This window comes from Salvelinus sp. IW2-2015, linkage group LG23 (assembly GCF_002910315.2).
Source record: "Salvelinus sp. IW2-2015 linkage group LG23, ASM291031v2, whole genome shotgun sequence".
NCBI classification, from domain to species: domain Eukaryota; kingdom Metazoa; phylum Chordata; class Actinopteri; order Salmoniformes; family Salmonidae; genus Salvelinus; species Salvelinus sp. IW2-2015.
The window spans coordinates 35,381,086-35,394,063 of record NC_036863.1 but is presented as its reverse complement, the minus strand read 5'-3'; the positions used below and the strand labels follow the sequence as shown (position 1 = coordinate 35,394,063).

At 44.5% G+C, this 12,978-nt stretch overlaps 1 protein-coding gene across 2 annotated transcripts; it reads right to left on the bottom strand.

Moving 5' to 3' along the window:
• Positions 1-230: 230 nt before the first annotated feature.
• LOC111950483 (F-box and WD repeat domain-containing 11-B) lies at positions 231-10,670 on the bottom strand. Of its 2 annotated transcripts, none has more exons than XM_023968098.2 (13): positions 10,512-10,670; positions 8,608-8,721; positions 6,367-6,589; positions 4,928-5,114; positions 4,626-4,716; positions 4,384-4,521; positions 4,065-4,183; positions 3,689-3,938; positions 2,022-2,140; positions 1,753-1,863; positions 1,346-1,424; positions 1,100-1,264; positions 231-459 (listed from the first exon to the last, which is right to left on the bottom strand). In XM_023968098.2, exons 1-12 carry the CDS (start codon positions 10,548-10,550, stop codon positions 1,103-1,105), a joined length of 1,632 nt encoding a protein of 543 aa, XP_023823866.1. In that variant the 5' UTR covers positions 10,551-10,670; the 3' UTR covers positions 231-459; positions 1,100-1,102. The 2 variants fall into 2 exon arrangements, with proteins under 2 accessions (XP_023823866.1, XP_023823867.1); XM_023968099.3 differs by having other exon boundaries at positions 8,659-8,721; positions 10,512-10,624.
• Between the last annotated feature and the right edge of the window lie 2,308 nt (positions 10,671-12,978).

The window sequence follows — 12,978 nt, the reverse complement described above, 5'->3', positions numbered from 1 at the left end:
CCTGAGGCATCTGTCTCTCAGTCTGGATGCGAAGAGTTGAGCCCCGGCCCTGCCTCCTTCCTTTCCTCCCCAGGGCATCTTTAACAGGCCGTCTCCAGCCCTCTTTCTCCATTCCTCCAGCCATTCAGTTCAGATTCCTTCATGTCCATGTCTGTTACTCGGTCTTGGGTGACCAGAGTAAGGGGAGTTGGGCCTTAGAGTGTGACTTAGTAGACTCCGCTTTGTGTGTATGTTTGTTGCGTTTTGGTTGGGGGGGGGGGGGTGGTAAGGGGCAATGTGTTTGAGCACTGAAGGCCCGATGAGGGCGGGACGACCCTCCACATGAACACCAGGAGGAGGACAGAGATGATGCAAAGAGGATGATGGAGTGGGAAGTGACCTCTGACCCTGGCACATTGACTTGGCCATTAGGACTGTCCCCGCACACACACACACACATCACATTCCACCGGGCCTGCCCTGCAGAGCGAGAGAGAGAGAGAGAGAGAACACTCAGCACACTATGCAAGTAATCCTGTAGGTGTGTTCAATTTAGGTCAGGAGTCCACCTCCAAGCAAAGAATGAAGTTGAGTTGTATATGAGCTGCAGTGCTTACCACCCCCCAACAAAATGTGTTTTTGGAAGAGTTAATAGAAGAAAAAGGGTGGGAGGCTTAAAGATTGAGTCAGCAATGCAGAAAGTAAACAGCAATATCAGGTCAATCGAAGCCCACCCATATGCACAGAGTGCAGCGTCTTGCATCGCAATCGCAAACCTACTTCCACTATTGATCTGTACGGGTGTCACTTATTTATTTGTCTGTAGGAAAACGGTGTGTGTGTGTGTGGGGGGGGGGGGGGGGTTAGGGAACAAATCAATTGATGGCTGCTAAGGCAGATGAATCAAATATTTGTTTTTGTATGAATCTGGCCTGCAAAATATAGAAAGATGTGTGCTTGCTTACTTATCTTAACTACCGAAAAGCCACACAATTTGAATCAGAGCATCTTGTTCATTAAAAATATCACTTTAGTTTGTTGTATTCATTCCTAGTGTGTGTAAGTTCTGGTGAGTGTATGCAGGCACATACTCCTGACAGTGTGTGAGAGTCGTGTGTACCTGCTATCTGGAGATGTATGTATACGTGCGAGAGGGCGACCTGCCCTCAGTCTGTCCATTGGTCGACACGTTCAGGAAGTCCCAGATGAGGATAGTGTCGTCATGGGAACTGCTGATGATCTGGAATTCATCAAACTGTAGCCGGAATACACGCCCAGAGTGCTCCTGAAAGACARCAAATTCATCAGTATCCTCTACAATAACCATCATCTCCACCATCATGCTCTAGATCCAAGCTAAACTCACCACCAGTGTGCGCAGACAGAGGGTGCTGGCAGGGGCGCGAGGGTCCAGAGCAGCTTGTAGGTCCCATACTTTGATTTTACTACAAAGGAACAGCACAGGCGCGCACACCCTCTTAACATCATAATGTAAACAACAAAATAGTATTCAAGTCTCGTCAGTGGATAAGCTGGAGGACCTCATACTCCGGCCTATAAAAGTTTGACTAACTGCCTAACAAATTCACTCTGATTAACAGGCCGAGACCAGGATTGGGGGAAATCAGGAGTCTGAGATCAGCAGTGAGAGAATAACAAGGATTAACAGAGGCCAAGTGCAGGATTAGAGTGAGGGYATAAAGCCATTAACAGTCAGATCTCCATTAGTAGTGCGAGATCAGCTCAGCCACAAAGAGATAAACCCTCCCTTACCCATCGTAGGCTCCGCTAACGATCCTTTTGTTGTCGAAGCGAATGCAGCGGACCAACTCTTCATGGCCTTCCAATACCCGCAAACATGCCCCGCACTCAATATCCCACAACCTGAGGAGAGAGAATCCATGTTAGTTTAGTAACATTTGACAGAATAGTCATGACAAAGCATGTTCATCTCCAGGTTACAGATTCTATAAATATAGACCAGTAAGAAACACCCAGAAGAATAGTCCACCCTCATAAACACACACGACAGACACACTCACCGYATAGTGTTGTCCGAGGAGCCGCTGACCACTAGCCTGTCTCTGTACTGCAGACAGGCAATGCCTCTCTTATGGCCATTCAGCGTACGTACAAACTCGCACGTGCTGGTGCTCCACACCTGCAGGGGCGTCAAGGCAAAAACACACCACCCAGAGGTCAACACACAAAAAAAGAAGAGGCATTTAGCCTACATAATCCTTCATGTCAACACTAACAGTTATTACTTTTGAAATCTCATCCTTCCTGTTTTCCTTCATTAGAATGCATCGGTACTAATCACTGTCTGGACCGGACAATGAAGCGGCTGAGAAGAGTCTGCAGCCAGAGCTATAATCCAGCTGTACACCTCTCTGTCTACACACACACACGTGTCAGAGAGTGACACTGTGCAGCTGCATGAAAACATGAATGTAAACACAAAGGTATAACAGTGATACACATTTTAGGGGTGTCGAGTAACACTCCCTCTCCCAAACACACATATCGCAGTCTGCCGTCCCTCCCTTATTACTTGGGGAATGTTTTCAGAGAGCTGGGGCGTAGTGTGCGGGAGACGGCTCGGTACGGAATGCCTTGGCCCGTCTCCCAGGGCGATGGGTGGGCTAGCCAGGGTCTCTTTGTTTCTGGAATCCTGGCTGCCCACAAATCCACCGTCTGGAATACGGGGAGGTACTGGGGATGAGACTGGGGTTGGGGCTGAGACGAGACAGACATGCAGGTCCACAGTTTAGCCTCAGGAAGAGACAGACGTCAGCTCTGGACTCTGGGTTCAGTCAGTGCTTCCCACAGCAGGCCTCACACTCTGGGATAACTCAAGCTCTATGCTGCTCTCTACTGGACACGTTGCACAACTGAACTCAACCAGAATGAGAGGATTTGGTAGGTTTGGGTAGGGGACACTTGATAGGTGTGGCTGGCTTGTATTTTGCATTTCAAGTATCTTCTGTGAATGAACAATGACAAGCAGTGATGGGGAAGATAACTAGCTTTTGATTAAAACCACCATGGTCATACAGAGCAGGGGGAGAGAACTGAAGCCACTCATTTATCATTCTAGCTCACAGGAAGTTAAACACACACACACACACACACGCCAAGAAATCAAGCCTGGCTGAATACCGCTGGTTGTGCATTCAGTAGACTCTGCTAAAGCAATGTAAAGTCATTATTTRTGTATGGTTCAGAGTGCTGGAGGATCATTCAGACAGACATGAACCGAGTTGATGCCAAATGGTTGTCTTTGCAAGATCTGCAACATCCACTGGCAGAATAAGATCTCTACAGSAAATGAGGCAACTATTTTTTTTWAATAATAAAGGCTTTTAAGATCAAGATGCACAGGATCCAGTGTGTTGGACACATGCTAAGAATGTCTCAAGAAAGGATCCCTAAAAAGTTGCTCTCTGGAATATACAAGACAGACAGACCAAAGACAACATGGCGACAGACTGGTGGCTGAGCTGGATCTCTCATGGGACAGGACCCAAGCTACGGCAAAAAGACTGTAGTGGCAGAGGTTGTTGCGGCCTTAGTCTTCTTTGGCCCTAGTGGGATCTAAGTTAGTAAGACTTGTGCCACTGCAAAAGTACTAGAACATATGCCTGTTGAGATGTTGCCATGCTTGCGGCTCTAGTGAGTTGACCTTAGGTCATCGGGGCAAACTTGCCTTGATGGTACGGTCACCGGACGCTGACACGATGTACTTGTCGTCAAAGTCCACCACGTTGACCGCTGCTCTGTGGCCGACRAGCACGCGGCGCAGACTGATGTCTGTGGGCGAGGCCATGTCCCACACGGCGATGGAACGGTCCTTCGAGCACGTCACCATCAGACCGTTACAGAACCGCAAGTGGAGAACCGCCTCGTTGTGGTGGATCAGAGTGTTCAGCACCTCCCCAGTGTTCACATCCCACACCCTGAGACACCGAGAGAGATCATCAATATCCGTCAAACACAATATACCACATGCAGATGCCTCTTGAATTAAATAAGCTTTGGAGCTTCCTGGAGCATGGGTAAGAGGGCAGAGAGGAGTTGCTGACCTGACGGTGGAGTCTGAGGACCCGGTGACAATGACCCTCTCATCATACTGCAGACACAACACTGAGCCTGTATGACCCGTCAGGATCTTCAGACACTCCAGAGACTGCTTGTCCCAGATCTACACAGAAACAGAGGGTGAGAAATTCATACAAAATGTTATTTATCAAAAAATGTACTAAACGTTGCATTGACACATTGTAAGAAGCTTTCTTGTTATACAATATCGATATTTAGAAATCTTATATTCAAAATATCCAGTAGACATTAGATTACACCCCCACTCCCCCTCGTCAATCAACATCAAACAGGAACACCGACCTTGATGGAGTTGTCTCTGAGACCGCTGATGATCTTGTCGTCGTCATACTGCAGACAGTAAACCCCCTTACTGTTCTCTGAGCGACACTGGATCCGCTGTAGATTGTGCCGACCACACCTCCAGTTGGCCTCAATTGTCTAAAGAGAGCCGGGGGGGGGGGTTAGTGAATGGGAAACACAGGAAAGATCAGTGAGAAGAGAGGGAGGTTGAAGGGGACAAGGGGAGCAGCAGAAACACTCACCTCTATGTCCTGGATGATTTTGGGGTACAGGGAACGGTAGTAGGAGTTTGGTGGGACTTCTGTGGTTCGATTCTTGAACAGGTACTTTTCCCTAGAAGAGAGAACACATTCACTATAAAAATAAAAAAAATCCCAAATATATTCATCTCCACAACATCAATTGTCTTTTCCTAAGGTGAAGTTGCTTGGATATATTCTATTATGTTGATTCTTGAGAACAGATATTGATCCATTCTACTGGTGATCTGAATGAAACTCAGTGATTCAGGGTGGCCCAGCCAGTGATCCCAGTCCGTACTCACCACTGGTGCCTCTCTGACAGGCCTTTCCAGAGGGGGTCTGTACGGACCATGCGTTCTATGAGTTTCTTCCACAGCATTCCCTCTGAGATGACCCTCTGCCACTCCTTACACACCAGCTCTGCCGAGCACAGCGAGCGTGCGTCCAGGAAGGACAGGATGTTCTCCGCTATGTGGTCCAGACCCTGAGCTATAACCACAAGGAGTAGAAGTACTCATGTAATTGTGAATGTGTGGATGAACTGTGGATGAACTGAGCCTGTGGTGTGTTCATTAGTCAGATACCGCAGCAAACAATTGCAAAATGTTTAGCCTAATGAAAAGGTTTTGCCCACGTAAATGAGTTTATTGGACAAATCCAGGTAGGTCCCTACCGGTTTCAATAGCTTCAGTTTGGTTCCTAGTCAATATACACCCCTCTAAAGTGGTTTCCTTTGGAGCATTTACTGGTGGCGAGGTAGGAGTTATATTGGTTGTGGTATATTCTGTATAAGCGCACTCATTTTAGGGATGTGACAAACAGACATTTTTGTATCAGTTTACCATTAAAACGATGAGAAAATGCCCAAATTCCACAATGCAGAATAATGGTCTTATTACATATGGCCGGGCAATGAAGTTATWTCTACCGCAGTCATATTGTRGAAAGCGCCTCGGCTACGACATATTTGGTTGTCTAAGGGTACACTACGGCTTTTTAAATGCCGACATGAAACCTTCTCTAAAGATAGTTTCGAAGTGCCCCTGAACGGGTATTTTTCTGTAAAGGAATGACGCTTCTGAAGCAAGACTCACGTCCATCACTAGGCGACCATAACTGTCAATCAAATAACCTTGAGCTGCCTGCGTGTAGCCTGCCTACCACTGACTCCTAAAAAAGTACTTTAAAAGATAGTTAAATACCYTGACTTACCAAGGTYTTTAGGAGAAAGAAAACATCTTCCGCAAAACTGAGACTGATTAGTTGCCGTTCTTCTGAGAACAAACACTCGCATCTTTCGTAGCGAGGTAGCAAGGCACGGAGAGAGAGGGGAMGCACAGTATAGGCAGGTTGGCCACATGGCAAGCGGAGTCAGAACAGAGCACTATAGGCCTATCTATCGGCAATCKAAAGCTGTATCTCGCAATGGAATGCTCTATTTTGTAATATCTTGGCTTGCAGGGCATATGATCAATGAATACACAAGGATATTATACACGCAACAGACTGAAGCCTGAACACACAATCGCATCATTAGCAAAGAGAAAGAGCAGGTGAGCCAGCTGCACTGTGATTTAAAATGTCTGAAAAGAATATTAAAATACACAATTTTTCCATTTGGGATTTTTCTTAACATTAAGGATCCCAATTTTGTTTAAACATTTTCGCATTCACCCCCCTAATATAYTACATGACGTGGCCATGCTAACAAAGTAATATCAAACTGCAGTGTGAACCATACCTGGCAGTGCAGTGATGAAGTCCCTTTGGAGCATTGGTTTGAGGTAGGAGTTGATGTGGCCGTGTTGGTAGTGGCACATGCGTGAGATCAGGTGTTCCACAAACTCCACCTGGTCAGCCTCAGACCACTGGTCAAACAGCTGGATGCACACGTCCTTCTCCTTCTCATAGTTCCCTTCCGATGGCCGCTTCCTTGAGCCCGTCATCGGACCGTTAGTGATCGTCTGAACACAGAAATGGAACGGTTATAAACCACCAGTTTTTTGGGCCTTGATAATCTAGTCAGTGTACAGAACTCTATGGGCCGGTTTCCCGGACAATCTCGATTGAGCATTCTTTTAAGTCCAGTACTAGAATGAATGTACAGTTGAAGTCGGAAGTTTACATACACCTTAGCCAAATACATTTAACTCAGTTTCACAATTCCTGATATTAAATCCTAGTAAAATTATCTGTCTTAGGTAAGTTAGGATCACCACTTTATTTAAGAATGTGAAATGTGAGAATAATAGTAGAAAGAATTATTTCTTTCAGCTTTTATTTCTTTCATCACATTCCAGTGGGTCAGAAGTTTACACTCCAAATACTAATTGAGTGTATTGCCTTTAACATGTTTAACTTGGGTCAAATGTTTTGGGTAGCCTTCCACAGCTTCCCACAGTAAGTGGGTGAATTTTGGCCCATTCCCCTGACAAAGCTGGTGTAACTGAGTCAGGTTTGTAGGCCTCCTTGCACGCACACACTTTTTCTGTTCTACCCACAAATTTTCTAATGGGATTGAGGTCAGGGCGTTGTGATGTCCACTCCAATACCTTGACATTGTTGTACTTAAGGCATTTTGTCACAACTTTGGAAGTCTGTTTGGGTCATTGTCCATTTGGAAGACCCATTTGCGACCAAGCTTTAACTTCCCGACTGATGTCTTGAGATGTTGCTTCAATATATCCACGTAATTTTCTGCCTCATGATGCCATCTATTTTGTGAAGTGACCAGGCCCTCCTGCAGCAAAGCACCCCCACAAACGTGCTGCACCCCCCGTGCTTCACGTTTGGATGGTGTTCTTTGGCTTGCAATCCTCCCCTTTTTCCTCTAAATACAACAATGGTCATTATGGCAAACAGTTCTATTTTTGTTTCCTCAGACCAGAGGACATTTCTCCAAAAAGTACAATCTTTGTCCCCATGTGCAGTTGCAAACCGTAGTCTGGCTATATGTCGGTTTTGGAGTGGTGGCTTCTTCTTGCATCGAGCGGCCTTTCAGGTTATGTCGATATAGGACTCGTTTTACTGTGGATATAGATACTTTTGTACTTGTTTCCTCCAGCATCTTCACAAGGTCCTTTGCTGCTGTTCTGGGATTGATTTGCACTTTTCGCACCAAAGTACGTTCATCTCTAGGAGACAGAACGCGTCTCCTTCCTGAGCGGTATGATGGCTGCGTGGTCCCATGGGGTTTATACTTGCGTACTACTGTTTGTACAGATGGACGTGGTACCTTCAGGCATTTGGAAATTGCTCCCAAGGATGAACCAGACTTGTGGAGGTCTTAGCTGATTTCTTTTGATTTTCCCATGATGTCAAGCAAAGAGGCGCTGAGTTTGAAGGTAGGCCTTGAAATACATCCACAGGTACACCTCCAATTGACTCAAATAATGTCAATTAGCCTATCAGACCAGGCCATGACATCATTTTKTGGAATTTRCCAAGCTGTTTAAAGGCACAGTCAACTTAGTGTATGTAAACTTCTGACCCACTGGAATTGTGATACAGCGAATTATAAGTGAAATAATCTGTCCGTAATTGTTTTTTTGTTTTTTTAATGACTTGTGTCATGCACAAAGAAGATGTCCTAACTGACTTGACAAAATTATAGTTTGTTAACAAGAAATTTGTGGAGTGGTTGAAAAATGAGTTTTAAATGACTCCAACCTAAGTGTATGTAAACTTCCAACCTCAACTGTATGTCTGGGAAACTGGCTTTATATATTGAATCTGGTTTTGGTGTGTGGATTGCCTCTTCAAATAGCCATGACGACATTGTGCTCGGAGAAAGGTTTTTGATGACACTGTAGTCTGGCATTAGTACACACACCGTTTCACTGACCACTAGAAACCACAACTAGATTGTCAATATTGATGGCACAAGGCACACTTTAAAGATAATAATGAAGACATAAAAAGGGGAGAGACGCTAACGGGTTATAAATGTGTTCTTTTGAGGTGYACTAGGCTAATACACTACCATTACGCTTCGGTGACTGTCTGGCCGTGGACCCGTGGTCTGTTGCCTCACCTTGAACACTGTGATCTTCTTTGATGAGAGGTCATCTGTCTGGGAGTCCATGAAAGTGGTGTTCTGAGGGGGAGAGGCCATTTGTAAATCAAGAGACATTATTCATTAACATAACACACAGCCAGTCCAAACRTTCTGGTCCAAACTGTACAACATCCAATGTACCATGGGGGACCAATCACAATGGCAGAATAGCAGGCTTGTCATCATTTCTCATCTGAAGAAACAGTCAGTCAAAGTAAGCTAATTGTTTAAGCATGGGGGACTGGGTTCAACGTTGATGTGCATTAGGTATCAGCAGAGGCTTGGATTTGAAGAGGGAGGGAGGAATCCATGGCTTGTCAACAGCTGCCCCTTATTCAGACCTGCAAAGCCATGTCAATCTGACATGTATTCAGAAGATTGACATGAAATCTGATAAAGAAATCAGACCTTATAGGGCTGCGAGAGGCAACACCAGATGGTATGATAATTKCATTTAAAACAGTCCTGGCTGTGTCTAAATGTTATCAGCCTTGGTGTTCTCCTATGAGCATGTGGGTATGTTTGTTTGGGGCAACAGATTATCTACAACTGAACCTAAACACATGCAGTCATTTTTATTTAGCTGACATTACTCCTGCCTGTATCGACATTAAGTGATTGTGTCATATGCCACAAGCCTAGACTGACACGCTTTGTCCAATACAGAAGCACAGGACTAGGCTGCTAACGTTACTTTGCAAGACAGCCAGTGACATATTGTGTGATAGCAAATCTTTGCCCATATGTCACTGGCTAAGGTGACAAAACAGAGAACACCGTCTGGAACAAAATGCACCTAWGTAGGAGCTACGTTAAGATAATCGGCTGACATTAATCTACGGATGGCTAAATCAAAAATAGCGTCACGATAATAGTTACCCATCATTATTGTATCTAACATTACCGACGATTACGTTAATTTCTGAATAGCTAACCTAACTACCTGGCCTTTTTGCATGACGAGATAGTCATACTGACTTGTTAGCTAGCGTTACCTACTCAGAAAATATAGACAAAACTCCAGCTGTTTGCTTCGAACARATCAAACATAATTACTTGTTTATTACGCAAGCTAACGTCAGCTAACCATTTCCTTCTACGCATCTTGAAAAGCCACTGATTCACAATGACAGAAACGAAACTCTAGTGTTCGGTAATGGACAGGGTGGGGAGTGCCTCTTTTAGCTAACGTTAGTTATAAATATAACGTTATATGTGCGTGGTTGACAATCAGGGTAGTTATGTACCTAGTCGGCTAACAAGAAATCGTTAGCCAATGGTTGGCGCTCAAGAAACAATACACATTTATCGGAAACCTAACTTTATGTTTAACCTGGAAAGCTTGTGGCTAACTTGGAGTCGGACAAATGGCGCAGCGGCGACGCAYTGAGATCCAATCGCCTAGCTAGTTTCCTTTGCTAGTTAACTGGTTAGCATGTAAGTATTTAACGACGGGGCCACTTCCCGGCCCTTTCTCGTACTAGCAGACTCACTCCTCGTCCTGTCGACCTCTACCATTCGGATGACAATCATTCACTTCCCAATCATTTCCAAAATCATTATGGTGTTACCTAGAATAATTACAAACATGAGCCACGGGTTAATGTTAGATCAGACATTGGGCCCTCCCTCTACTCGCTAGGTAGCTAACGATACTACTAGCTAATGTTAGCTTGGCATATTCTATTTTGTATGTCATCTCGGCTCTCCCGTTTGTTCAAAATCGTTTCGATCGGTTCTACTCGAGTGTTAATACCATATTACGCACTCCGACACACACTGACATCGATATTATGGGGCAGAAAGTAATCATCCAATCCAAAACTCACCATCAGCTCCAACGTTTTGTCCTCCATCTCCGGCTCCATATTGTTGCTCCCCGAAACTCGTTCGCTCCGAAAATGGAAACCCAGCCCTGAGTCGGCGACGGGCCGCAGATGATATGACGTCACAGAACACAACTGGAGTGGGGGTTCGGGGGTGGGTTCACTGAAGCATAGACTTACTTSGTTGGTCGAGAAATTATAAAGAAGGTATTGTCATTCTGTGGTTGGCTCTTTTCTGCTGCTAAGGGAAAGAGGCTGTGCTTGTTCGAGGGTCGACTTCCGCCAGATGCTGCTCAGATGATCTGATCTACAAATCACCTCCACTTGCAAAAGACTGATTACAACAGTTCATGATGTAAAGATTAGCGAATCTACACGGTGTCTAGAATTGGGAAGATGATCATTAAAATTATATTGAAAGTTATATATTATAAATGGTCTTCCCTTTATGCATCCCACTTGCTAATTAATGTTATATTGGCAAGGCTGGATATAAATATGACACGTAACTTTCCCTTTTAACAGCGAAGAGAATAGTGCACTTTTCACTGGATGTACAAAGACCTTCAATACACTAAAATTCCTGTTGAAAAAAATGCAAAGGGTAATATTTACTTTGTGTATACTAAATAAGCCCTGAATCAAACAGCACACGCCTGCAGTCACACGGAAAGCATATGCAGGAGTATATATATATATATCCCATAATCTTAATTTTATGAACCTATCTAATAGGAAATCCACTGGGCCAACCAAGTCTTGACACCTGATTTGCAAACAATGAGGTCATTTAATACATCTCATACAAAATGGTGACAGATGAATAGATCAAATCCAGAAAATGTCATAACATGGGCTTTTGATGTTGAAAAGTCATCACACATCACATTCATAACATGATAAAATAGCTCACTGTGCCCCAAAAGGGGCTACATAGAACCATCCCATTCTTACGTGCCAGATCCAGACAACAGTCCCCCCCCCCCCCATAGCTCACATTCAGGCTGACAAAATATATATTTTTAGACACTGCAAGCCACAAAGGCCCCKAAACCAACATCCAGTGCCTCTGACCAAAATGTTCCGTGACTAAATCCTTTCGTGCAGGGAGAAACAGAGCTAGGCAGGGCTGTGTCAAACCTACAGGTAACTGCCAAAATAAAGGGCAGTTAACCTAAAGCATCTTAATAGGTCGTCGGGCCACAACGAGCCAGAACAGCTTCAATGCGCATTGGCATAGATTCTACATGGGTCTGGAAATCTATTGGAGGGATGTGACATTATTACACGAGAAATGCAATCATTGTGTTTTGTTGGACATGGTGGTGGAAAACGCCATCTCGGGCACCGCTCCAGAATCTCCCATAAGTGTTCAATTGGGTTGAGATCTGGTGACTCAGACAGCTATGGCATATTGTTTACATTGTTTTCATGKTCATCAAACCATTTAGTGACCACTCATACCTTGTGGATGGGAGCATTGTCATCCTATGGGGGCATAGCCATGGTAGCCAAAATAATCGGCAACTGGGCCTGCCCAGCATTTTCATACATGACCATAAGCATAAGAATTCTTAGGAGCCACACCTGTGTGGAACCACCTGCTTTCAATATACTTTGTATCCCTCATTTACTTGTGTTCGCTATATTTTGGCAGTTACCTATATATAATGGTAGGGGAAAGACTAGAGACAGTCAGAGCCATTAGTCATTCACATTGTACTCAAAAAAAATAACTACACAGATTTCTATTGATGTAGATCAGGATGGGCAACTCTAGTCCTCAGGGGCCTGATTGTTGTCACACATTTCCCCCAACCGAAACGCCTGACTGGAACCAACACGACCCCGAACAARTTCTAACCCCAAGCCACGACTGCTAAATAGTTAGTTACATAGTTAAGCAATAGCTTCCCGGACTARCTGCATTGACCCTTTTTGCACTAAATCGGACTCATCACATACCCTGCTGTTACTGTTTATCGATCCTGTTGTCTAGTCACTTTATCCCTACCTATATGTACATATCTACCTCAATTATCTCATACCCCTGCACAGACTCAGTACTACTGTAGTACCCTGTGTGTATATAGCCAAGTTATCATTAAGCATTGTGTATTTATTCCATGTTATTTTTCAATTATTTGTCTTTTTTTTTTTTACTGCATTGTTGGGAAGACCAGTAAGTAAGCATTTCACTGTTAGTCTACACCTGTTGTTAACAAAGCATGTGATGCCAATAATCAAGCGCCACAGTTTAGAATGCAATTAGTTTAAAATCAGCTGTTTGCTATGGATGGGGGAAAAGTGTGACACCAATCCACCCCCCCATCCCGATAGACTGCTCATACCAGGGGTGCATTCAGTACACTTCAATGTTTGCAACGTTGCGCGACAGTTTGTATTGAACGACACGTTTCCCCCAAAACACTACACACCGTTCTTCAATAGCTTTGGTGGTGGCCTGCTC